The following is a 27670-nucleotide window of genomic DNA, read 5'->3' on the forward strand; positions in this document are numbered from 1 at the left end:
GCTATGCTGGATTTAGTTTCCTACACAATACCTTAATCTTCATGTCATTCTTCCACTACTTTCATTATTAACCTTGGTGTTTGTACCTTCTGTTCAGTTTAGGTTCCAATCTCCTTCAGGTCATGACCTCCTAGCGCTATCTTTTTTCTGATCCCAATATCCAGATTCCTGGGAACTTCTGCCTATTTGCTGTCCCCATAGGTAGTCTTCAACTAGTCTATACTAGCCTTGCCAAAAGGAATTCAGCAATTTCAGATTATAACAAGCCTCTTCTCTTTTCACTATTTTATCTAGCTCAGGTATTCCAACAAGATAGAATGACGAAAAAGGAGTGTATGAGAAAATAAGCCCAGGGTACCTGCACTGCTCCAAAATGCAAAGGTTCCTTAGTGTTTTAGAACTGATAGCCCAATGTCACTATCATCTACAAAGACAGCTTCTCCACTTTAAAGTCCTGTATAGCCTATATGAAGCCCAAGCTACTTTATGACCCTGACCTAGCACACTGTCATATTAAGGAAACATCATTCTAGCAGACAAAATAGTTGAAAAACAATTTAAAGTTTTAGTTCAGCTCTCAAAAAATACCTTACTTAGGAAGAAACAGTTATACATAGTAAAATTTTATTTAACCTTTTTTCTCTCTTTTCTCTGTCTTGTGTCTATTTGTGTTTGTTTATTTACACACACACGCACAAACACACACACACACACACACACACACACACACACAGAGGCCTAGGTGATAAATGCCTGAAAAGATACAGGATCTTTTCTCCTAAGAAAACGTAGGAATTGAAGAAGGTATAAAATGTATCATTGTTAGTATTGCCTATCATTCATGAATTTTCCTCTTTGGCAGCTGGTACTTCTCCTATGCAATCACTTCATTAAAATATACTCCATGGACATTTTAAAAGCTAACTACTCTTGAGTGAAGAAATCATAAAGAAGGAAACATGAAGTAGCAAGTAATTTAACAGGACACCGTGTCCCTGATGAGTTAAACTGTTGCAATACTAGTTACCAGATTCTTAGCAAACTTAAGTATGAGATTAACTAGGCCACTCTTTAGCCTCTAAATCCAAAGTAGTCAACCCTGCCCTGGTGATCCCAGATCCACCTATCGATTTCAGATCATAACTGGCTCTCTCCAGCTATCTAAATTCAAACTTAGTACTAAATTCTCTGGGATTCTCCCCATCACCCAGTATCAGTTCTTCTTTCACCAAGATCTTCCCTGAACTTTCCTGAGCTACTCTGTATCTTCTGCTCTCTGGCTTTTAAGTCGTCACACCAGTTGATTTGCCTGTAGAGAATTAATGTGTTGGTTGCTCGGGCAGTCCTATAACCTGTTTCAATTCACACTTACAGGTTCTATTTCTGTTTTTCTTATATTTTCCTCCTATTTCCCTAAACTATTTCTACATCTCATGCTCTTCTCTACTTTCTCCTCTCTTTATGGCCTTTTTTCTACAAGTATTCCTAAGAGCTCCTGACTGGTCTCTCCAAAAGAGCTGTGTCTCATGCAGTCTAGAGAATACTCAGAACCACACATATTTAAGGAAATCAGTTTTCACCAGAGTATATTGGAAAAGAAGCGAAAGCTATACAAGGATTTTATGATGGATATCAACTCACCATTGATAAGCCGGAGGGAGTCAGGATCTGGATTCAAAGAGGAATTCCCCAACAAAAAATTCTGGTGCAGTGTCTCAGCAATATAATCTCTGAAGTTACTAATTGCATAAACAGCAGTGGGCTTATCATCCAGTCCCACAAGACCATGGTTTTCCACCTTGTTGGAATGAAGGCTAATTAGGTCCCAGGTGGTATTGCCGATGGCCTCACCATTGAAGGTCACTGCATAGTGAACATCTAAACCACTATGGATTAAAAGAGAGAAGAGATTAGGCCCTGCTAAGGAAGCACAAAGAAAGGAGCTTTGAACCCATGGAGAACAAATATTACACCTGGATGTGGGGAGGGGCTCATAAGGCATGGATTCCACCACCATTCGCTGCAGACAATGTGACAGGTATTTCACATGCTTTATCTCATTTAATTTTCATAATAACCCTATAAAGTCTTTATTATCTTCAGGTTATTATTGAAGAAACTGAGCTTTAAAGAAGTCAGAAGATTTGCCTAAAATTTTGCAACATGCAAGTCAAGATTCAAACACATATCTGCTTGACTCCAGCACCTGCATTCTGAACTACTATGCTCCACTCTCAGTAGCTTTTATTAAACTATTATGCAAAAAAGTCATTAGGAGCTTTGTTCTAGTCATCACTCTGGCTTCCAGCCAGTCTATGAGATATGGCCATCAGAAGCAGTACCCATCAAGTCACATCAAGATCCTTCCACAGGAAAGGAGAACACTACCTTCTTGAAGATAAACCACTCAAGATAGACATGAGATGAAAACAATTTCCCTCCTTCAGACATTCTAATAGGAGGAAAATGACTCCCAAACCAAAGCATACAAATAATTTAAGCACTCCCTCCTCTGAACTTACTTATAAATTATTATATATTCTTTGATTACAGCCTTTATGGTTGTGTAAAAAGATTTTGTTTAAAGTGACTGCCTTTCAGTCTGCCTTTGAGTTTCTATCCCCAGTGTTCAGCATGGTACCTTCAGGGCACCCAGTGCCTACTAAATAAATAGAAATCTAAACTTGTCTGAATATAAAAAGAAAACTACAGTCTAATAAAGGTATACACATATCTAAACAAAAAGTATCAACATAATGAGACTGATCTCATGGATTCTAGAAAAAGAGATTAGTCAACTAATTTATTTCACTATTTAGTGGAAATCTTCTGACCAATGTATTATGGCTTCCTTGTAAAAGTAGATCCTTAGATTGGAGAGAGCCACGAAAAGCTAGCATGGCTTGATGATACTGGCCATTAAGATCATCCAACTTCCTTTCTCTTATTTCAAGCTTGCAAAAAGATCTTTGATTATAACTCCCTACAGATTTTCCTATGGGTAAAGAATGCATGAGCCAGACGATGCAACAACTGGTCACTTGGCAAATCTCTTGCTTTAAATCAATCAATTGGCATCCTAGAGAGTGCATCATATCTTATGATTTGGTAAGCACGAATTGGTCTTAAGAGACCTGTTCTTCCTGGGAGTACAGGCAGTTTTGGACCTGTCCTAGGCCTGCTTCCTGCAGATCCACACCCTGGACTACAGGGGACACGATGAAAGTGACCTCCCTCACCAGCCATACAAACAATCAGGTTTGTAATGATGTTTTTATCTTACTCTGAGTAACTTCCATAAGATTTTCTTCCTAGATCTGATAAGCTATCACTTCTAATGGGATGGTTTAAGGTGCTTTCAAGTGGTAACTGAGGATTTTGACATCCTGATGCTCTACAAAGTAGTAAGACATCAGCTTGTTATCTAGAGCTTCCTTCAGTCTCTTAATTTTTCATGTCAGAATATGTTGATTTATGGGTAATTCCTGACCCTCTTTTGTAAGGTGTATTTCAGTAAAATACACTAAAATAACCAAATGATGGCACTGAGGTAGAATAAAATAGTAAGAGGGACACCTACTGGTCAGAATTCACCACACAGTATGTGTTCCAAGCATCTAGCATAATGCTTGACTCATAGTAGTTCAATAAATACTTTTGAAAATTATGAAAGAACAAATGGTCAATTTTATTCACTAATGCAGGCAGATAAGACAACTAATTTGTGCCACTTAAATAACAGTATGATATTCCTGACTTGATCCAAAGAATTTTAGTCTCTACATTTTTCACATTAAAGAGCATGCATTGTCTTCATACATCTCTGTCTTCTGAGTAATCATTTTAGAGACATTACTTCACAGCCACAACCTACCCCTGAGGATATGCATGCTCTTCCCAAACTCTATGGGATGGACCATGACTACATCTCCAGAAAGGTGAGGTTCTTGGGGTCTCTGCAAAACCAATTTCATGTTAAGACAGAAACCAGTGATAAGGAAAAAATGGAGGAAAAAAACTGATTTCATTCCTATGCTATGCAGAAAACCAGACAAGGAGAATCAACTTTCACTGGGAGTCTACCATGTATGTGCCTTGCATGACTTTTAAATATCACACGGAGAAGATCAAGAGAAATGTTCTTGGATCAAGAAATCTGTGTAGTCTGGATTAGATTACAGGTTTTACTCTTTATTGACAAAATATAATTTGTCTCCCAAAATTTGCGTTGGATATCTAAAAATAATACTTCCGTTACAGTCTACATTATCTAGTGAGGAGAAATTCATTAAAGAAGATAAAGTGCCTCAGAGATATGCTACAATTCTTTACCATGGTTTTGTACTAGAAAAAGAACTCAAAGAAATGCTTAAGGAATCGGGAAACCTTCTATTCTCAGAGCTGAGACTGTCATTAGGAGCCAAAACAGACTGAGTTCTGGCATGGTAAATGTAGTAAAGAGACATCTTAGGATGAAGGACAGAATAAAAGAAAGCCCAGAGGCCAAGGAAGTACATAAGAGGCAGCAAGCACATTGGAAGACAAAACATGATCTGACTGAAGAAAGCAGGGCTGGTTCTCCACACTCAGCACCTCTGAGTTAATCAGCCACCACTGTATCATCATCTTTCATTTTCTGAACTAGACTGAAACAGCTGCTATATAGAGAAAGGTTCTCCAGAAACGTCAATCATGTGGAGGTGAAATTTACCCTTTCTTACTCTCTTACCTCAAATGCCCTGATTGGCTGTTTAACATGCACAGATTTTAAAGAGACAAAATAAAAATATTACCTCTCATTAACATCCACCAAAATAAACATATTTCAGAGAAACTCAGACATCTTTTATAAAATTTCTTCTATTACAAAGAAGGAACACACTTACAAAGCCTGGAGCTGAAGTTTTGAAGTATACCAAGCAGATATATTATTGATTCACTTCAAATGAGTAACCTACTAACTTAAAATAATATGTGAACCTTGAGACAGATACAAAGCAAATAGAAAATTTCGTATGCATATAAATGCTTATGGAATAAGAGAAAGAGAGAGGTTATATATTATATAAATGGACTATTTCTGTGCCACACATTCATTTAGACACAGGTCAGAACACAAGTATACCAAAAAGTTATGAATAAATTCCATCAACTGGCTAATATCTGACAATACTGAACAATTTTGGAAACTGTACCTAGATTAACAATTCTATCATAAAATCTAATGGCTTCATATTGTTATCTGTGTCCCTATAGAGGACATAGCACTCAGTAACTGGATACCATTCTTTTGGTCATAGGATTAACATGAGAGTTTGGGTTGTTTTCATATTCTAATCATGCCAAGAGGGCAACAATCAAACAATCAAGCCCTCTGGTTGAGAACTGGCCGTCAACACATTACCTATAATATATACACACAAAACAGTTTACACATACTAACAGTATAGAAATCAAAATTCTGATTACCTTGGTCAAAATATCTGATACCTCCTAGTCATATAACTTATGGCAAATCAGTTTGTCTGCCTTGGGCAAAATATCCCCACCTCCAGAAGGAGAATAAATAATAGTTCTCATTTTCACTATCTCACAGGGATATTGAGAAAATAAAATGAAAAAAAAAAAAAAGAGGCAGTACTTCGACATATCTCTAAAAGTGGTTTTCCTTTGATTCTGTATTCCTAGAGGATATAAACCAAGAGTTATCATTTTTGTAGGCACGGGAATTGTCCAATTTCTAGGTACTTACTAAACACTTGCTTAAATAATATAAATGAAAATGAGGACGTCAGAAGGAGTTAAGATGGTGGAGAAGTAGGGGGACTGGGATTTCCCTTGTCCCTCAAACACAGCTGTATTGAAGTCAGAACACTTAGAATACCCAGGAATACAGTCTGCAGAGTGACAGAGAAGTCTCCACAGGTGGACGGAGACAGCTTGGTGAGACACAGGTGGATGTTTACAAATTGGTAGAGATAAAGCGCTGGGCCCCATAGGCACAGAGAGGAGGGGACCCCTTCCGTGGAGAGACAAAAGGAAGAGAAATAGAGGCTGTGAAAGTGTGGTATTATATTTGGAAAAGAGAAACACCTCTCTGAACCACAGACTGGGGAAGAAGAAATCAGGAGTTTGTACTTTGCAGTTTCTACTTTGCAAATAGCCTTAGGATTTGAAGATCGGAGTTTTCAGGGGTGCCAGACTTTCTCCAGACTGGAGACCATGCCCTGTGCACGCACCTGGTGGGGAGAGACCCAGCCCAGGGTACGGAATTGACCTCAGGGGTGCACTGGGAGACCACAGTCCTTCCCTAGAGTACTGTGGGAAAAAGGTTTAATGCTCCCCACCCCCCACCCCCCCACCGCAAAGACAAAAGACCCTGCAGGCACCAGCCAGAGGCCCTTTGTGGACTGGGTGGAGTGGTGCTACTCCAGAAACAGGTCTAAGCAGTGAGGGATCCTTTAAGACATCGGGTTTTGAATCCCAGCCAAGCACTTAGAAGGTGTGGAAGACTGTGGAGCAGGACAAACAGCATGATTTGAGATACCCAGTGCCAAGAGGAGAGATTGAGGAGTTGCCATTTTTCTCCCCATTACCTACACATAGGGCTTCAGGGAACAGCACAGCACCCCCAGTGGAGGCAAAACACACTTACACCAAACCCTGTCCCTCCGTGCCTGGTGACTGCATGTTTACTGGAGCAGAACTGACACTGAGTGAACCAGCAGGCATCTCCTCCAGACCAGCACAGTCACTGGTCTCAGGCACCAACAGACAAGTATAGTGTTTTTGTCTGTTAGGCTGGGGTGTTTTTTTTTTAACGTTTTTTTTCTTTTTCTCTTTTCTTTCCTTCTCTTTCCCCCCTTTTTCCCCCTTCTACCCTCTTTTTTTTTTTTTTTTTTTCTTCCCTTTGGAATCAAGCTCGTAGTTTCTGATTGGATTTTGGGTCAATTCCTCTCTCTCTCTCTCTCTCTCTCTCTCTCTCTCTCTCTATATATATATATATATATATATATATATATATGTTTCTTTCCTTTTCTGTTCTGGTTGCCTGTTTAATCGGGCATTTTTACTCTATTCTTTTTATACCTTTTCTGTATTTCCTTCTTCTTTATTTTCCTCTCTCTCTCTCTTTCTCTCTCTCTCTCTCTCTCTCTCTCTCTCTGAATTAAACCTTATAGTTTCTTTGATTCTCTGCCTGGTATTTTTTTTTTCACCCCTTTCATTTCTTTCTTTGTTTGAGATAAATTTCCCCCCACACCTTTTTCCTTTTTTCCAGGATTACTTCATATGGGATAAGGTTCCCCCCCAACACACACCTTTTTCACTTTTTCCAGGGTTATTTCAACAAACAAATCAACAATCCACCACTATGTGCAGTGGGATAGAGAGCCAAAGACTCAACAACAGAGTGCATGCAACACACTCCAAAAACACTGCCTAGAGTACCAGGCCCTGGACAGTGTATAACGCTTTTTAATATACTAGTATTCACAGGTATAGGACACATAATAAGCTATTAAAACATGTAAAAGACAGACACCTAGCCAAAATGAGGAAATGGAAGAATTCTCAAAAAAAAAAAAAAAAATTCCAGGAAGAAATGACAGCCAGAGAATCACTCAAAACAGATATAAACAACATATCTGAATAAGAATTTAGAATAACAGTCATAGGATAGTAGCTGGGTTTGAAAAAAAAAAAGCATAGAAGACAACAGAGAATCCATTGCTGCAGAGATCAAAGACCTAAGAAATAGCCACAATGAATTTAAAAATGCTGCCATTGAGATAGAAAATAAACTAGATGCAGTGACAGCAAGGATGGAAGAAGCAGAGAAGAGAATAGGTGAAACAGAAGATAAAATTTTGGAAAATGATGAAGCTGAAAACAGAGGGACAGGAAATTACTAGACCATGAGGGGAGAATTAGAGACCTAAGTGATTCAATGAAACAAAATAATATACATTTCATAGGAGTTCCAGAAGAAGAAGAGAGAGAGAAAGGGGCAGAAGGTTTATTTGAACAAATTATATATGAGGACTTGCCTAATCTGGGGAAGGAAACAGACATCCAAGTCCAGGAGGCACAAAGAACCCCCTTCAAAATCAACAACAGGTCAACACCATAACATATCATAGTGAAACTGGCAAAATACATAGATAAAGAGAGAATTCTGAAAGCATCTAGGGACTAAAGGTCCTTAACCTTTAAGGGTAGACACATAAGTTTAGTAGCAGACCTGTCTATTGAAACTTGGCAGGCCAGAAGAGAGTGGCAGGAAATATTCAATGTGCTGAATAGGAAAAGTGTGCAGCCAAGAATCCTTTATCCAGCAAGGCTGTCATTCAGAATAGAAGGAGAGATAAAGATCTTCCCAAACAAAACTGAAGGACCTCATGACCACTAAACCAGCCCTGCAGGAGATCTTAAGGGGGACTCTGTGAGTGGAAAGCAGCAAAGACTACAAAGGACCCAAGACATCACTGCAAGCACAAAACGTACATATAACACAATAATTCTAAATGAGGAAGTCAGAACACTCTTTTCAAATATTAAATATTACAATGAAGGAGTATTACTGTATGTCTAAACATGTCCATAATTAACCTATAAATTTGCTTCATAAATTTTCTATTATACTTATATCAATATTGCAAGAGAAAATTAGTTTTTTTAATGTTTATTTATTTTTGATAGAGAAGGCAGGAACAGGGGAGATGCAGAGAGAAAGAGGGACAGAGGATCCAAAGTGGGCTCTGCACTGAAAGCAGAGAGCCAGATGCAGGTCTTGAACTTATGAACTGTGAAACCATGACCTGAGCCAAAGTTAGCCACTCAACCGACTGAGCCACCCAGGCACCCTGAGAAAATGAGTTTTAAATAAATTTGAGCCCAAAGGCAAAAAAAATGACAAGCAACTACCACAAAGAGTATTGACTATGTTTTTATATTATGCTTTTTCTAAGAAATTGTAGAGTGGATTTTGTTTTGCAAATGAACTATTGTAGAGATGATCTTTCTCCCATTCATTTGCCACTTAAAGTGACACTTGATTATGTTACTGAATGACAGTATACTTGAAAGTGCTTACATTAATGGCAGTTTTTATTCCTATTTTAATTAGGTATAGCTCAACATTTAAAGCACTTGATAGTCAACAGTGTATGGAGGGTTATATAAACTATATCCTGCGAGCTAAATCCAGCCCAGTGTCCATGAGTTAATGAATTTTCTTTTTTAAATAGTTTAAAAAAATCAAAGCAAGAATATTTTGTGACATGTGAAAATTATGTGAACTTCAGATTTCAGTTTCCATAAACTAAGTTTTACTGGAATATAGGCACACTCATTCATTGTCAGTGTATTATCGATTATCTCTGATGGCTGAGTTAAGCAGTTGCAACAGAGAACATATAGCCTGAAAAGCTTAAAATATTTACTACCTGACCCTTAAGTGAAAAAGTTTGCCAACCTCTGATCTGTAAGGAGATGGAAACTGATACTGACACTAATATTGGAATATTGGACACTAATATTGGAAGTTATTCCACACTGAAAATACAACATACCATATTTTCTAAACTGCCTTTCAACCAGTGAACAGTATAAAAAGTGCCAAAAAGTACTCTACCTGCCATTTTCCTTGGGGGACCTGAAAATAAAAATTCAAAGTGTTAAGTAGAGTTTGAGACAGTTATAATTGTCACATCGTTCATCAAAGTGCAAGTTCTTAATATATTTCCTCTAAAATGTTTCCTTAAATCAAAACGCTTATATAGTATCAGATGCTGACAAATGTCTGTAGATTGAAGGAAGTGAACAAAGGCAGAGAGAAGATTCTATTTTAAAAATAATAATATTTACTGTCTTTAAACTTACTTTTTAAACCACTCTTATAAGGTTTTCTCTTTCTAAATAAGCATTTTTTTTCAGTAGATCAGCAGAGGACTCCAGTTGTTGGCATTAACAAAATTAGGAAACTTTTTTTTGGTAGATAATGAGTTTTGTAGTTTAAAATCAATGAAAAGAAAATAAGGTGTTATACAGAAAAGGGTTTAAGGGATTGGGAAAGGTCAGGACTGACTAAACTACAGGATATTGCATAGCCTTTAAAATTCATTAATTTTATGTAACAGACACTTAACAGAACTTCCCATGTGGCAGAAAACTGTGCTAAGTGTTTTACAAAAATTAATTCATTTAATCCTCATTAAGATTATTAAGAGCCATTAGAATCCCCATTTTACAGGTAAAGAAACTGAGGAACAAAGAAGCTACATAATTTATCCAAAGTATTTCCAAAGTTTTTTTAAATAAAGCAGAATTAATAGTAAATTATCTTTTTTATACAAATATGACATTAAAACTTGGTAATTTATCTAAAATCATCTGGCCGGGAGTGCCAAAAGCAGGATTTGAACCCAGGGAAGTTGGCTGCAAGGTCATGTTGCCTTTTAGGTCACATGAGAGGGGTCTTCAAAGGCCTCACATCCTTAGGTTCTCACAGAGGCTTTGGTCACAACTGGAGGAAGTATTCTGTGAAAAGTGAGAAGGCTGAGCTGGAGAGACTGGTCATGGCCCTCTCCCTTGCACAGACAACTACCTGAGTATCTTTGGGTAAATTACTGAAATTTCCTGTGCTCTGGAGTGCTTATTAGAAACAATGAAGAGTAATAATAACTATCTCATAGCATGGCTATTGGGAATAAATGAGTTAATATAGATATGAAGCCTGGCACACTGTAAATGCCACGTACATGCTTGCTGTTATTGCTAGTAAACACAGAAGTCGTGACAAGAGAGGGTGCCAAGTTTAAGATGTTGGCACTATTAATTATGCTGTGAGGTTACACAGTACCCCTACTCATGCTCCCCTACATCCAAGAGCTGGGCCACAACTATCCTCCAAATGCCCCAAACCCTAAGAATTCTGAGTCTAGCATGGGGGATAAGAGAAAGAGCTAAAAAGGTATTACATTGAAATAAAGAGTGCTACTGAACATGTACATTTTTAGAGTCTGCTTACCTAAAGTCAAGTACACGGATGTCCTTATAGCCTGGTAACCCAGTAAATGCATTTTCAACCTGTTAAAAATAAAAATAAAATTTTTAGCTATGTAGAAATGTGAAAAGGCACATATAAAATACTGCTTTAAGAGCTGACTATAAAGTGCACTGTTTATAAGTGGTGGAAGCTTGTACATGTATACAGATACATAGCGGACAGAATGTTACGTAAGAAAACTATAATAATTAACCTTGTTAGAAAATAGTTTTTAACACAACACTGCCACATTTTTCTTTCACATTAAGGTTTTGATATGCTTTAATATTAATTTCTTTCCAAACTGTGAAAAGCAACTTCTTGTTGGCAAAACACTGCTTTTTCCCTTGTGGGATGAAATGTAGATAACAGCATTAGTTTCCCCCCCTCCCCAAAAAGCTACAATAGCATTTTTAAAGGTAATTGTTTGGATTAGAAATCTGGTGCAGCATACACACTCATAAAGAGTGAAGTATTCATTTTCTTTCAGTGTAAAGTTTCTGAAGGCATCTGTTTCCTGTTCCTACAACACGAGGGAACTGTGAACACAATCAAAATTAGAAAATAGTCCACAAGCTGAAGCTCAGTCCCCAGAAGAGAGGCCCTATTGATTGGGTGTCATGATGTAGGTTACGAAGCAGTGACCAGGTAACTTAATTGGTCAAAAGCTCAACTTATGAGCATCACATTGACAGGAAGCAAGTAGATATTTAAGATCCAGCCATGTAAATCAATATAAGCTTAGTGAATAGAGGGTTGGAAAGAATGCTAACTGAACTAAAAATCTAAAAATAGGTCATGCATAAATATGTATTTTAACAACATCGAGCATTTAACCCAGATTTCAGAAGGTGACACTCTCACCAGAAAAGTCACAATGGAACCAACACCAGAACAAAGGAAGGAAGTTATTAATGGATTCTGGAGACATCTCTCTCTGGGCATTTGCTTTTAAAGCCAAGTCTTGATAAAATTGGGAGAATGGGATTTTTTTTAAAAATCATGGTTCACTGAAAACCTTAACACCTTAAGGATAAAGAATCCAAACCCATGTAACTCTTTGGCTATCATAATTTGCCTTGTTTTTTTCTCTTAGAGGAAAGACAGAAGTGCCATAATTCTTGTGGGATAAAAGTAGAGATGGAATCCTCAGGATAGGAATTCGAAAATGAGTCAGTCTCAACTGTTTCTGCTGGCAAAGTAAGTGCCTTATTTTATAGAACTAATCCTGCCCTGCCCACCAACCATATCAGTTTTCATAAGATTAAAATGAATGCACCTGAAAGTACTCCGTTAACTGAAAAATGCAATACAACTGTATGTTATTATTATCACTAGGCCCATCTCATTTGGGGCTTTGCCATCTCTTGAGTCTAACCACATACAGGTATTCTAATTAATCACATCTGGTTAGCTACCATACAGGTGTCCAGTTGAATCACTGCACTTTATTAACATCAAGATTAATAATGGGTACAGCCTACTGAATGACTTCTATGTGCCTGGTGCTTTGCAAAAGCACTTCTAATCCTTGCAATAATGCCAAGAGATACCTATTTTCCCAGGTTTATAGATGAGAAAACGGAGATATCAACTAACTTACCCAGGGCCATGCATTTGGTTATGTGACTAAATCAGAATTTATTCAACCCCAAATCTTTCTAACACCAAAGCCTGTATTCTTCCCAATGAATTTCATGCTTTCTCCTCTTCTTCTTCTCCCTGCTTCATGATAAGGATGTTACAGAATTGGGACCAGGACTGGGAAAACCGTGAAGCTCACTTTAACTTCTCAGCTGAATTAAAATTAAGGGGAATGTACATGGTATAAAGGAAGGAACACTTTGAAGGGAAGGAGGAGACCTGATTTTCTCTTCTACTCCTAGAGGTTGAAATGACCATGAACAATTTACTCAGCCTCCTGAGCCTCATGTGTAAAATGGAGATGTTTACTCTCATGGTTGCTGTTAGCCAACAGACCAAGCAGCTTGCAGAACATAAGGCACAATGCAAGGACACTGTGTTGATGCTGTGGCTCTCTTCAGGTATCTATGCTCCCAAGCCTATCGTGCTGACCTTTTTCTCTCTGATGTCATACTTGGTGTCATCCCACGCTTATCTTACTCTTCTCATTTAAAAAAAGCAATTGCTCCTGAACCTCAATCCTCTTTAAGCAGGCTTTCTTTTTCCTTGTATGTCTTCCCGTGTTATTACCCAGGAAATAGTATTAAAGGAGCAATCCCTGTGACTGTGTCCTAAAGGGAGAGAGCTAGAGGGGCCCCCTCAATTTGCAGTAAACACAGTGGCAGAACCTTTCAGACACACAACCTCTGACTCTGCTGTTTTACACAAAGAAGTGGCTGTTGGTAGACATTTCATGGCAGGTAAGGGGATGGGGCTATACAGATTGGCCAGGGAAGAAACCATTTCATGGTAGGCCTAGACCATTCATCACCCCCCAGATCACCTCAAACCAAGAGCTATCTACCTCATAAAGTCTCTGTTGGAGATGTTTTTCAAAATGTTTATTAGACTTCCTATAAATATTCAGTCATACAGTGCAATTGTTTATCTAAACACTCAGGCTTATTAAGGTTCTTTACTCAAAGAGCAGAGAGAACCAGAGAGCTGATCCAAGACACTATCTGATGCCAGGTGGCCACCAGCCTGACTGACATTTCTTCCACATACCATACAGCCTTGCAACTTGGCCACACAGCTAGGAAAATTAATTGTCTGGCTTGCACTCTCCATGTCTGATGGCTACAATGATGCTGTTTGGCTGAGAGATGCATATTTCTTTTTCTCATCTAGACACAGTGTCTAGGGAAGGAAATGAGTCCAAGGTAATGGAATTGGAAAACTTGGGCAAGGAGAGCCCCATCAAGAGGGAATGGAAAAGAAATAAACAGGAAGGAATGATGTGCCCTGTCAATGGACAGAGAGGGGAGATGGGCACTGAATGCCTCACCACACAAGAGAAAATCTACACAAGAAGGGGGCCAAGTATGGATCATTTTTAACTGAAAAAATCTTGAGTTCAAGTCCTATATAGAATTCTTCCAGAAAGTAAAGTTGCAGGATAGTCTAATGTATGATTGTTTAAAGACCTTTTTAAAAATACCTCCAACCAAGGCGCCTGGGTGGCTCAGTGGGTTAAAGGTTCAACTTCAGCACAGGTCATGATCTCACAGTTCGTGGGTTCAAGCCCCACATCAGGCTCTCTGCTGTCAGCACGGAGCCCACTTGGGATCCTCTGTCCCCCCTCACTCTGTCTCTCCCCCACTCATGCTCTCTCTGTCTCTCCAAAATAAATAAACATTTAAAAAAATAAAAAGTAAATAAAAATACCTCCAACCAAGGAACAGAGATAGGAAAATTTACTTTTCACTGGATACTGTTTTGTCCTTTTGGACTAGGTACTGTATACTACCCATGTGTTAACTGCCTCAAATTTTTTAATTTAGAAAAAGAATATTAAATATGAAATTAAAAGAAATTAAATTTAATGTTCCTTCAAGAAAAACAATACAATCCATGTAGTTTCTCAAAGACACGCATTTCTCCAAATACTGTCAAGTTAAAACCATGCCACAGAACACACTCTTCTTTGGCTGTGCAGCAAAAGTTTGGAAATAGTATTTATTTGTTAGCAGATGGCAAAGGTGTGAAAGGTTTTGCTTCAATTAAATAACTCATCTACCTTTCTGTGATCTTTTTACAGAATTTTCTGAAGAAGTGGCTAAGTTACAGCCCTCTGTACCAAGTAGAAGAGTTTGATTCCTTAACCCACCTTTAACCAGTCTTGTGAATATGGGAAATTTACAATCCCAGCAAAATTTCTTGTTGAAAGGAAGGAAGGAAGGAAGGAAGGAAGGAAGGAAGGAAGGAAGGAAGGAAGGAAGGAAGGTGAAAGGAAGGGAAGGGAAGGAAAGAAGGAGGAAAGAAGGAAGGAAGGAGGAAAGGAGGAAGGGAGGGAGGGATGGAGAGAGGGAGGGAGGGATGGAGAGAGGGAGGGAGGGAGGGAGGGAGGAAATAAGGAAGGAAGGAAGGAAGGAAGGAAGGAAGGAAGGAAGGAAGGAAGGAAGGGAAAGAAAGAAAGAAAGAAAGAAAGAAAGAAAGAAAGAAAGAAAGAAAGAGAAAGAGAAAGAAAGAAAGAGATGAAAGGAAGGGAAGGGAAGGAAGGAAGGAGGGAAGGAAGAAGGGAGGGAGGAATGGAGAGAGGGAGGGAGGGAGGGAGGAAGGAAGGAAGGAAGGAAGGAAGGAAGGAAGGAAGAGAAAAAAAGGAAAGGAAAGGAAAGGAAAGGAAAGGAAAGGAAAGGAAAGGAAAGGAAAGGAAAGGAAAGGAAAGGAAAGGAATGGAGGAAGAAAGAAAACCAAAAAATCACCCACCTCTGAAATAAACTCTTCTACAAGGTGCTGGTGCTGAAAGTTGGAGGGATCCTGTAGTTCTTCCCTATATTGCTCTCCCAAAAGGTGGATACTAAACTCTGCAATCTGCTCAGTTGCTGGTTTTGTGGTTTCTTCCATGACATTCTCAATTTCATTACTAATCTGGATTTTTAGAGAAAAGGCAAAAAAATGTCAATGTTTACTCATGCAACCAACAAATACCTACTGATTGCTATATATCAGACACTGTGCCAAAAGAAACTGCTAATGATGGCCTTTTATATAGTGTTTGACTTTGGAACTAGCTAGGTAGACTTTAAGACATAGGCTAATATTAAAATTACTGTGCATTTGTACATTCCTTTGAACACACAAAGACTGCTTCAGGGAAAGACCGGAAAAATTTCCAGATAACCACCAAAGTTGACCATCTGTGAGTTAAAAGAGTTGACTATACTAATATTATCATCTAAAAATAGCCTAGAAGAGTTGTCCTCAAATTTTTTGGTCTCAGGACCCCTCGAACTCTTAAAAATCATTAAGAAATACAAAGACATTTGGGTTTTTTTTTGGACTATCTCTATAGATATTTACCAAACAAAAAATTAAAAGAGAAATTTTAAAATATTTGTTAATTCATTTAAAAATAATAAACTCCTTGCATTGTAAAAAGTAATAACATATTTTGTAAAATAAAAAATTAACATGTAACATTGTTTACATTTTTACATACTCTTTAATTTGGTTGGCTTAATAAGAAGACAGTAGATTCTCATATCTGCTTCTACATTCAATCAGTAGCACTATGTTGTTTTAGTTGAAGTATATGAAGAAAAGTATTAAGGGAGGGAGAAATATAGATACACATAGACATAGACACAGATATATAGATATATATAATATATATTTTGAATGTTTATTTTGTGAGAGAGAGAGCTCATATGTACATGCAAGAGAGAGTGCAGAGGGACACTCGGGGGGAGGGGCAGAGGGAGAAAGAAAGAGAATCCCAAGCAGGCACTGCTGTCAGCACAGAGCCCGATGTGGGACTCGATCTCATCAATGGTGAGATCATGACCTGAGCCAAAATCAAGAGTCAGACACTTAACCAACTGCACCATCCAGGTGCCCCAGGAAGGGGGAAATATATTAATAGCCTTTTCAAAATTGTACAGATACTTTTTATTTTTTTAATTTATTTTCTTAATTTACATCCAAGTTAGTTAGCATATAGTACAATGATTTCAGTAGTCGATTCCTTAATGCATCTTACCCATTTAGCCCATCTTCCCCTACAGCCCCTCCTGTAACCCTCTAATTTGTTCTCCATATTTAAGAGTCTCTTATGTTTTGTCCTCCTCCCTGTTTTTGTATTATTTTTGCTTCCCTTCTCTTATTTTCATGTACAGATTCTTTTTAGATACTACACCAAACTCAACAAGTGGTAATTACTTAAAGATTAGTTGCTGTGTAGAATCTGAAACAGTATCAATGAACGTTTTGTATTCTGTAACAGTAATATCCAGGTCTTCCAGTGGCCAATGCTGTAACAATTTGAACAAAATAAATAACTGATTATAATCCAAAGAATAAAATAAATATCCATGAGTCCATATTGATAGAAATAGATGATTTAATAAATAAATGAGAGTCGACATAGTCTCTTATGGAAGAATTCCAGTTAATAAATGTAAAAAGAATGAGGGAAATAAAATATCGCTACTAGAATGCTATAGTAATAACTGCTACATGGCAGATACACTTGAGCTCATCCAAGTTCCTCCATTTTGATACACAAGAAGAGGGGCTGGAATGGAAGAATGGCTAGCCTAAGGGCTCAGAGCAACCCAATGGCAGAGTCAGGAAGAGACTACAGAGGCTATGCTTCAGTGTATCATTTTTTATCCTTGATAGATCATATAATCAGACCTTCATAACCTCAGAATAGGAAAGAACCTCAATGATCCTACCATCCCTTGTGATGCTTGAAATTCTCTCTACAATATCCCTGACAAATGGCTGCTCATCTTCAGTTTAAATGTCTCTGATGAGAAAGAGTCATGATTTTCAAAGACAGACCATTACATTTCATACGAAAAAGCTCTCACGGTTGGAAACTTCTTTAATTTTTTTTTCTTCTTTGCCCTTCACAACTTGGTTCCTGCTTCCCTTTTCCAGCCTCATCTTCCTCCCCTCCCCCTTTCACTATCTACTCCAGCCATGTTAAATTCCTACTTACAGACCAAGGAATGGTCTAATTCTCTCATCTCAGGCCTAAGCAGTGTTATTCCCTTTGCTTTGAGACCTCAGGCCAAGACCCTTCACCTTTCTCTTCTTCTGGTAAGTTCTATTCACCCTCAGTTCAGACCTCACTCCTATCAGAAAATTTCTCAGAACTGCCCCCTCAAAACTGACCCAGTGCTCCTAATGTTCTACTTCATTCTGCATTTGCCCTATCATAGTGCATACCATACAGAGATTATAGTGCATGTTTACTTATCAGTATGCCTCCTAAAACAGTAACAGGCACATATCAGGCACATATATTTTTTTGGCATTTTTATTAAGGTATAACTGATATATAACAAACATACGTTAATTTCAGGTATACGATGTAATGATTCAATGTTTTTATGTATCGAAAAGTGATCATCACAATAATTCCAGTTAACATCCATCACATACACAGTTAGAAAATTTTTTTCTTGTGATGAGGACTTTCAAGATCCACTCTCCTAAGTACTTTCAAATAAGCAATATAGTATTGTTAACTACAGTTACATTATGTACTTTACATCCCCATGACATATCCATTTTATAACTAGAAATTTATACATCTTGTCCCCGTCACCCATTTCACCCACTTCCATCCAAAGTTCTTAATATTAAGCCCAAATATATTTTCCTATAAGTTCCACCACTGATCTCAGTTCTGTAATCTGGGACATATATAAAAATTGTAGTCGCCAGAGAGCCTTTCAAATAAGTATAGACAGCTATCATGACTTCCCTGACTCCTTTAGCTCCTCTCCTCCAGACATTTCTCAGGCTCTTAATATCTTCCTTAGAGTGTGGTATACACAAGTGAGGTCTGATCAATTAAAACATGATAGGATACCACCTATTATAACAGATTCTATATTTCTATTAATGCAACATACAGCTACACTAGTTTTTACTAGCTCTCCCCTAGTAACTGCATCATACTGCTGATTCATATAGAGACTAACATCAATAAAAACTCTTAGTCTTATGTAATTTTATACAAAATTTTGCATTTTTCAATATTAAATTTTATCTTGCTAAATTTGGACAGAAACTTCCATTCCCAGTATTATTATAAAAGAAATATCCTTAGTAATCTTGCTGCTACAGAAAGCCTAAAGTGCTGAATAAATATTTTTTAATGTTTCTAATGCATACGTGGTTTGCAAGAAAGTTAAGGAAATCCTAACAGGTCAAGAAAAACAGGTTAGAAAAATCAAGAGAGATGAATCAGTGTTGCATGAGTACACAGTATATCCGCTGATCCTTTGTAACCTAGACTTTAGTTTTAAATACCACAAAAGGGACAGGATAAAAAGTTAAAGGTCTGTACATTTTGAAAGGTCAGATCAAAGACTCCCACATAATGGTGAAGAATATAGCTACACTTCTGGTGAGCATAGAATAAGTACAGACTTATCAAATTACGATGTCATACACCTGAAACTAAAGTAATATTGTGTGTCAACTATACTTCAATTAAAAAAAAAAAGATTCAGGGCACCTGGGTGGCTCAGTTGTTAAGCATCCAACTCTTGATTTCAGCTCAGGTCAGGACCTCACAGTTCAGGAGACTGAGCCCCACATGGGGCTGTGTGCTGACAGCATGGAGCCTGCTTAGGCTTCTCTCTCCCTCTCTCTCTCTGCTCCTTCCCCATGTGTTCACGTGTGCATGCACTCTCTCAAAATGAATAAACATTTAAAAAAATTTTTTTCTAGAATAAGGAAATAATAAAGAAATTTTCAGACAAGCAAAATCTTAAAAGGAACCAATGAGAGACTCTCACTAAGGTATTATTAGAAGCATATATTTCAAAAAGAAAATTATCCTAGAAGGGAGATCTCAAATGCACAAAAAGAGGGGCGCCTGGGTCCCTCAGTCAGGTGAGCATCTGACTCTTGATTTCAGCTCAGGTCATCATCTCATGGTTCGTGGATTCAAGCCCCACATCAGGCTTCCCACTGATAGCTAAGAGCCTGACAGGGGTCTTCTGTCTGTCTCCCTCTCTCTCTGACCCTTGCTGTGTGCTCTCTCGCTCTCTCTCTCTGTCTCTCAAAAATAAATAAACATTAAAAACATTTTTTAATGCACAAAAAGAATTTTATGAAAATAAAATAATACACATCCAGGTAAGTGTAAAACAAATTTTATGTGAAACAAACATAATACTATCTAGCTTGTGGGATTAAAAAGAAAACTAAAAGAGAAAGAAATAACAAAAATATTTAAAAATAGAATATAAATCAGTAAAGGGATTATTTGAGTAACAATGTTCTAGTGTTCCTCATTGCTCAAGATAAGGATTAAGATTTGAAAAACTTACATTTTGCTAGATTATAAATTATAATTCATGGGGTAATTTACAGAGTGTATATATATATATATATATATACATATATATATATATATATATTATATAGAATGTATTACAAATATTATATGTAATAATATATTACATATTATGTAGCATATAGGGTAACTACTAGCAAAACAGAAATAAGGTATACAGTTTCTAAAACAGTAGATGGAAAATTAGGAAAATAAGGAAAAAATGAACTGTAAAAATAACTTCGGGCTTCATTTTGAACTAGAGGTACAGGGATCTAATTCTTGTTAAGTATCTTTATACTGCTTTGTTTTCTTACTGATTCTATAAATTGGCTTGAAATTATCCTCTCTTTTAGATATTAATGTTCCAATTATATACAATTCAATTATGTACAATTCCTTCATGTTTATTATAGGGAATTCTATCTCATTCCATAAATGTTCCCATACCTAAACCATAACTATTGTGCTTCAAGTTCAGATCCATGGTATCACTTTTTTTTCAACTTTTTTTTTTTTTTTGGGACAGAGAGAGACAGAGCATGAACGGGGGAGGGGCAGAGAGAGAGGGAGACACAGAATCGGAAACAGGCTCCAGGCTCTGAGCCATCAGCCCAGAGCCCGACGTGGGGCTCGAACTCACGGACCGCGAGATTGTGACCTGGCTGAAGTCAGACGCTTAACCGACTGCACCACCCAGGCGCCCCTCACTTTTTATTCATTCATTCACAAATATTTATTGAATGACAATATTTCCCAGCACCATCTAGTGTGGACGAAGTTGTACAGAGGGTAAATGTATTGACTCAGGAATCAACTCAGGGGTCCAATATTACTACCAGCTTTGTTCAGTGAGAGGGAAGGTGGGGAGGCAGAGTAGGCTGATGTAACATGATTTCACAGAAGTTAAAATGTTGAAATTGGAAGAAAATGTGCAAGGTAACTAAATTGCATCTTTCTAGTGAATATGTTCAATCAGAGTTCGCACTGTATTAAGTAATATAAGATTTATGAACCCCAAAATTTTAAAAATTCATATTTAACAAAATTTCTAACAAAATATTTCTTTCCTAGGCAGCCTGTGTACTTTCTTTTTAAAACTGAATGTTACAGAAAGTAAACTTAATATTGTTTCATGGACAGGTTACTGTTAATAATGATGCATTTAAAAAACACGGTATTTCTTGATTTTTCAACTGCATAAAACCTACATCCTTTTCCTCTGAAGAAGACAGGGCAATAGAAGAACATAGGCAAATGACAGTAAATTATGTCACAAAGCCCACAAGTGACAATGAGTTTACCATGATAATTCCCCAAGCACAAGTCATTTCATTTACAACTTGAAGCTCTCTCTTGCAAAAGCGGATTGACTCAACTCTCCAAGGAATCTTAGGTTCTTTTTAATATACTGGTTTTAGAATCTACATTTCCATAAAGGAAACCACATGAAATTTTGTGTAGTTTAGCAGTGGAACATAAGTCTCTCTTAACCCCGTTCTCCATGTTAGAAACTAAATAACAAAACAGAGCATCACTCACACTCTCCCCAGGCCTCTCCTTGCTGCTTTCTGAGATACCTTCAGAGGTGGTCACCCCTGGATATGGAACACTGACAACAGCACCTAAGTAGAAAAACAAAAACATGTACATGAACGTAGTCCCTAAGTCAGAATCATATCAGGAAATAACGAAGCTGACTTCAAAACCATTCCTGTAAGTCATTTGCTTTATCATCCTGGAAATTCAGTACATTCTAACCTTAAGAAACATTTGCATAGAATCTTCCTAGAACAGAAAATAATTACAACTCATTCATTCAAGCAACAAGCATTTAAAGAGCACCTACTATATGTCAGCCACTATGTAAGATTTGTTAAGGATACAGACAAAATTTTTATCCTTAAGGAGCTACCTAGTAAAGGGACAGATACTGAAAAATATAATGTTACCCGATAGGGAAAGTGGGTGAAGGTTGGACACTGGCTAGGAATTGATCATTGTTGAAGCTTGGCCTCATTGTGCTATTCTATTTTTTTGTATATGTTTGAAATTTGCAATAAGGAAAAGCTTTTTTAAAAAAATTAAAAATAAAGAAAGCAACTTCCAATTCATAGGAAATACAAAAATCAAGGAAACATGTTAAAGTACACCACAGAATGCAATCAAAAAAATCCTTACTCAGAGAAACTTGTAGAAGACAAATGACAAATGGTGGAACTAGAAAGGTTCTACCTGTTGGCATAAGCAGTGGTTACAGAGTGTTTGCCTTAAAGTAATTCTTTAGGTCATACATTTGTATTAAGTAGTTTTCTGATTTTTATTATACTTAATAATTAAAGGTCTTTAAGTACCCACAACATAATGCCTTAAAATAAATGAAAGCACAATTACTTTTTCTTGAGACTCTTGAACAACATATAAGGAGAGAGAAGCCTGGTACTTTTTAAATGTGAGGTGGAACATGTGCTTGCTTACAAGATCATCTTAAACCACAAATAATTTTTAAAAAGTGAATAAATGCACAAGAACATACCTCCTGATGTTGGGGCATCACCAACGGGAACTGGAGATGACAATTCAGGGCTAAGGTAAAAAATGTTTAACATTAATAAAAATGATAGAAATATGTGGATATATTTTGGGCTTTATTTTCCCAAAAGGAACTCACTAGATCTCCAAACAAGTGTTTCCAAACCCAAGTACTGATTTAACAAGGTTTAAGAAATAATAGTTTTCATAATTCATTTATCTTACATGTATTGATTTCTACTCAAGTAGAATCACCCTATACAAAGTACTTCCCTACTTACTATTTTATCAGCCTGTTTGATTTCTTCTCAGTTATTATCACTATGTGAAATTATTTGTTGATTTATTTATCTACTTCTTTATCTCTGTCTCTAATCTCTTAATCCTCTAGAATGGCATTGTCATGGTAGTCACTGGACTTATGTGGTAATTTAAATTAACTAAAATTAAATAAAGTTTAAAATTCTGTTCCTCATTCATACTGGCCACATTTCAAGCGTTCCACAGTCACATGTGCCTAATGGCTATCATATTGGGCAGCACAGTAAAGAACATATCCTTCATCGCAGAAAGTTCTATTGAACAGGACTGCAGTTAAGAATATAAATTCTTTGAGATTAGGAATCTCATATTTTTACTCTATCTCTAACCTAAAATAGTATCTAGGCATCTAATATTTAGTAGGCACTAAATAGATATTTTTAGGATAAATTAATAAAAAATACTATTAGCCAGGCAGTGTACTAGACATCGGGAATATTGTGTGGAGAAAATAAACATGATCTATTAAAGTTATAGTCTTACAGAAAATAGACAACAAATAAATGATTACAAATTTAACAGATAGTACTGGTAGGAGGGTACTTGCTGCTAAGGGGGGAAAAAAACACAAATCTCATCTCATTTGAGGGATCACAGAAATCATAAAATGTTTTTATTTATAGAAAGTCAAGCTTAGAGAAATGACTTGCTATAGGTCATACTGCTAACAGGCTACAAGTAACCAGCTATCTTTTAACCATGATGCTCTGCAACAAGAAGAAAAAATCGAAACAATTGGAAAAGTCCCTCCTCCAAAGGAAAGAAAATAGGTTTCTGCAAGTCCAAATTTCCACATACCCCCAAAATATAAAATTTAAAGTATAGTAATTTTAGGAAGTTTTAGAACTTTAAAGTTTGTGGATATGTCCTAAGGGAAAAGGGATGTTCCACTAAACTTTTACAAAGGAGTTGGATGGTGATTATATCTATTGGATGCTGAGGACATTACTGTTAAAAGTTGAAAACTATCTTCAACTTTACAAAAGTCAGCTTCCTAAGGTGATGTGATTACAGTCAAAAATGTCTCCCTCACAGACTTGCCAATGTGCCAGTGACTCCCATCTTCAGAAGCACTCCTTTAGATTGTCCTAGTGCTCTAAATAAGGTCATTGGGGGTCAGGGGTAGGGGGTCACTCAAAGCCACCAGACAAACATGATATACATACTGAAGCATCAGTTTTACTTGAAGCATAGGCAGGTAGAGAAATAAGTAAGAACTAATGTGTAACTCAAAACATTTTAATATTAAAACAAACACGGCTATATTGTGGAGTTGACTATAAAGTTAAAGTTAGTATTAAGATATTAAGATCTTTCAAAGACATTTCATGACTGGCACTGGAGTTGGGGAGTCAACTAGGGCAATGTTCCCTAAACTCCCAAGCTTTGGTAGAAAATTTGAGAAACTGGGGCACCTGGCTGGCTCAGTTGGTGGAGCGAGTGACTCTTGAGCTTGGGGTTGTGAGTTCGAGCCCCATGGTGTGTGTAGAGATTACTTAAAAAATAAAAAAATCTTTAAAAAAAATAAAAGAAAGAAAGAAAATTTGAGAAACTGAGCTTTTACAAATCTCATAAAGATTCTTCTGCTTTTTAAAAATACTATCTAGAAAGAATAACATATTAAACCATTACACTAAACCTATCACTTTTGGTTATTTTATAGTGCATTTGCAGGAAATTGCTTCTCAGTGAGCTGTCATCTAGAAGAACCTAAGGAATATGACATCTGGATAAGTCATTATTATGAGTGATGAGTGGAGAAAGGGCCTGGGTGATGAGAAAGCATCAAGAGGCTTCTCAAGTTGCAGGGAATAGAGCTAAAAGCAAGTAAGATTCAAACGCATTTGAGACAGACATTAACATAATCAGGCCCGAATAGGATCTATCAGTTGTCCACAAAGTAGAATCCCTTGCCAATACCTTCATTTTATAGATGAAAAAATGAATAAAGCAATTTTTCCTGCATGACACAATGACTTGATATGGCCCAAGGCTATACTTAAAATTCCTGACAGTATCTAGTTCCCTTTTCAATAATAACACCAGCAGGAGTGAGTACACCTAGGGGCACCTGCGTGGCTCAGTTGGTTGAGTGTTCAACTCGTGATTTCAGCTCAGGTCATGACCCCAGAGTCATAGGATTGAGCCCTGGGTTAGTCTCTGTACCAAGCATGGAGTCTGCTTAAGATTCTGTCTCTCTCCCTCTGCCTCTCTTCACCGCACTTATGCGCTCTCTCTCTCTCTCTCTCTCTCTCTCTCTCTCTCTCTAAAATAAAACAAAAGGGGCACCTGGGTGGCTCAGTCGGTTAAACGTCCGACTTCGGCTCAGGTCACGATCTTGCGGTCCGTGAGTTCGAGCCCCGCATCGGGCTCTGGGCTGATGGCTCAGAGCCTGGAGCCTGCTTCCAATTCTGTGTCTCCCTCTCTCTCTGCCCCTCCCCCGTTATGCTCTGTCTCTCTCTGTCTCAAAAATAAATAAAACGTTTAAAAAAAATTTTTTTTTAATAAAATAAAACAAAAATTAAAAAAAAAAAAAGAATGAGTACAACTAAATTTATCATAAATCATGCATTGTGTTAAGTGTTTTATCATGGTTAACTCACTTAATTGTGTCAACAATCTTAAAAGGAAGATACTAATATCCCCATTTATACCCATGAGGAAACTAATATTAGAAGAGGTTAAGAATTTGCTCAGAGTCACACAGTTAGACAATAGAGGAGCTATGATGTAAAACAGGTCCATTTGATTGAGAAACCTCACTCTCACTCATCTTAATTCCTCACAATATGGCCTTTACGTGAGCCATATTGACTAGAAGGGCAAACAACATGGTTGTAATGATAACAGCTTACATAAACGTAATGTCCTAAAGGTCACAGTGTGTGAGGTCCCAGAAAGAGGAAAGGAAACCCAGTCAAAGTTGGAGAGCTATGGAGAGGAACCAGCTATGAGAACAAAGAGGTCAAAGCAAGACAGAGGGGCCAAAGCACAGCACAGTAACTAGAACTGGAAGTTGGGATGGCGTGGCCAAGAAACCAGACCTCACATGGTGTCAATCAAATTGTCCCCCACACCAAATCACATTTGATAAATAATAAGCTACAGGGATAAGGATGAAGCATAGGAAATACAGTCAATAATATAATAATAACCTTGTATGGTGACAGATGGTAACTACACTTATGGTGGTAAGCATTTTGTGATTATATAATTGTTGAATGACTATGTTATGTTGAATGACAAAAAGTTGTATGTCAACTATACTTTAATTAAAAATTTTTTTAAATTTAAATTTAAAAAGAAATACTGCGACTAAAATAATAAGCAAATAGTTAATTAATTAAATTTAAGTTCATTCTCTAAGGAAGCATTCACAATGGAGAAGTTTGTTTACTTCAGCAGAACTAGATTTCACTTACTGAATTCAAATTAACATTATTTTAATGATGGTAAGTAGGCAACTCTCAGTAATTCAAATCATTCCAACTCTTAATCCCTCATTTTCCCACTCTCCTTTCAGAAAACAACAAAAAACAAACACTTAACAACAAGAATCCTTTCAACATGTTCTCATTAGGTATGCCTCCTGCAGAGATCCCCTAAAATGTCACAACAGAACTAGAACACAGAGTTGTATTGAGTTTGGAGACAGAAATACTAGTTCATTTCTAGGCCGAACCACAAATTTGAGGTTGTTCAGCTAAGACCTTTAGCTTCATACCAACAACAAACAACCTCCTACATTTTCATCTCCTCAGCTCAGCCAGCACATAATTTATTACTTCACCGCTACTGCCTAATTCTCTCAGAATTCAGGTGAGACTGTATCAAAAGATAGCACAGCCACACGGAGCATAAGCGTAATTTCACATCTAGATTACTACTCCCCTTGACAATTCTCTATACTCTGCTCTGCCCTTGAATCTGTTAACTGTGATCAGAACATGACACAAAAGAACTCAAGGCACAGAGCCAGGAATCCTTGGTGCTGGTCCCAGAAGTATCATTAACTTTGTGTACACAAATATCTCAGTTGCTCTGGGCCTCAAGAACTTAATCTCCAAAACAGGAATACTTCCCTACCCTACCTATTTCTCAAAGGTATTGGTGAAAACTAAATGAAATATTATATGCAGAAGCATTACAAAAATATGAAATGCTAAACAAATATAAGAGAAAACAGAGGATAATGGAGCAGGGATATACATGTACCAAATAAAATAAAACATTTGCTTAAAAAAATGTATATTTGGTTTTGTGATCCATGATAGGCATCCTCAACTACAAATGTAAGTTAATTGATGTACAAAATAAAATCCCAAAGAACAGCTCTTATATTAAGAATATCACCAGAGACCTGATAATAAACTTGGGTAATTGAGCAGAAACTCAGTTATTCATTTAACAGCTATTTGGTGAACACATAACCTAGGTGGGGCTTTGTACTGATTATGGAGACTATACAGGAAGTCCAAAAGGTAGGGGGTTAAGCATTGACTGGAGCTAAGTGGAGATGCTTTCAAAATATCCAACTATAATGGAGACAAGTGCTGGAGGAGGGCCTTTTGTAAATAGGGAACATGGGAGAGATTTGAGCATGTTTAAATGCTCATAAGGAGTTAGTAACGGGAGAAGGTGAAGACTCAGGAGAGAGAGAGAAACAATGATTGGGAGATGTCTAAGAGGTAATGTAGGGTCCTAAGTAAGGTGAAAAATGGTTTGTTTGTTTAAGACAGCAGACAGATGATAGTAGGAGAAGCTTAAAGTGATACAGAACAGAG

General features: G+C 37.2%; 1 protein-coding gene across 3 annotated transcripts in view; it reads right to left on the minus strand.

The window, feature by feature from the left end:
• IMPG2 (interphotoreceptor matrix proteoglycan 2) overlaps positions 1–27670 on the minus strand; it is an 81368-nt gene that overhangs the window by 34586 nt on the left and 19112 nt on the right. For all 3 annotated transcript variants that reach the window (XM_045501857.1, XM_045501856.1, XM_045501855.1), the window contains 6 exons: positions 22570–22619; positions 21576–21658; positions 15440–15601; positions 11030–11088; positions 9635–9655; positions 1642–1886 (listed from right to left, as the gene is read on the minus strand). In XM_045501857.1, the coding sequence (XP_045357813.1) occupies positions 1642–1886; positions 9635–9655; positions 11030–11088; positions 15440–15601; positions 21576–21658; positions 22570–22619 (620 nt within the window). The remainder of the gene's footprint in view (positions 1–1641; positions 1887–9634; positions 9656–11029; positions 11089–15439; positions 15602–21575; positions 21659–22569; positions 22620–27670) is intronic.

Source organism: Leopardus geoffroyi, chromosome C2 (assembly GCF_018350155.1).
Source record: "Leopardus geoffroyi isolate Oge1 chromosome C2, O.geoffroyi_Oge1_pat1.0, whole genome shotgun sequence".
NCBI lineage: Eukaryota > Metazoa > Chordata > Mammalia > Carnivora > Felidae > Leopardus > Leopardus geoffroyi.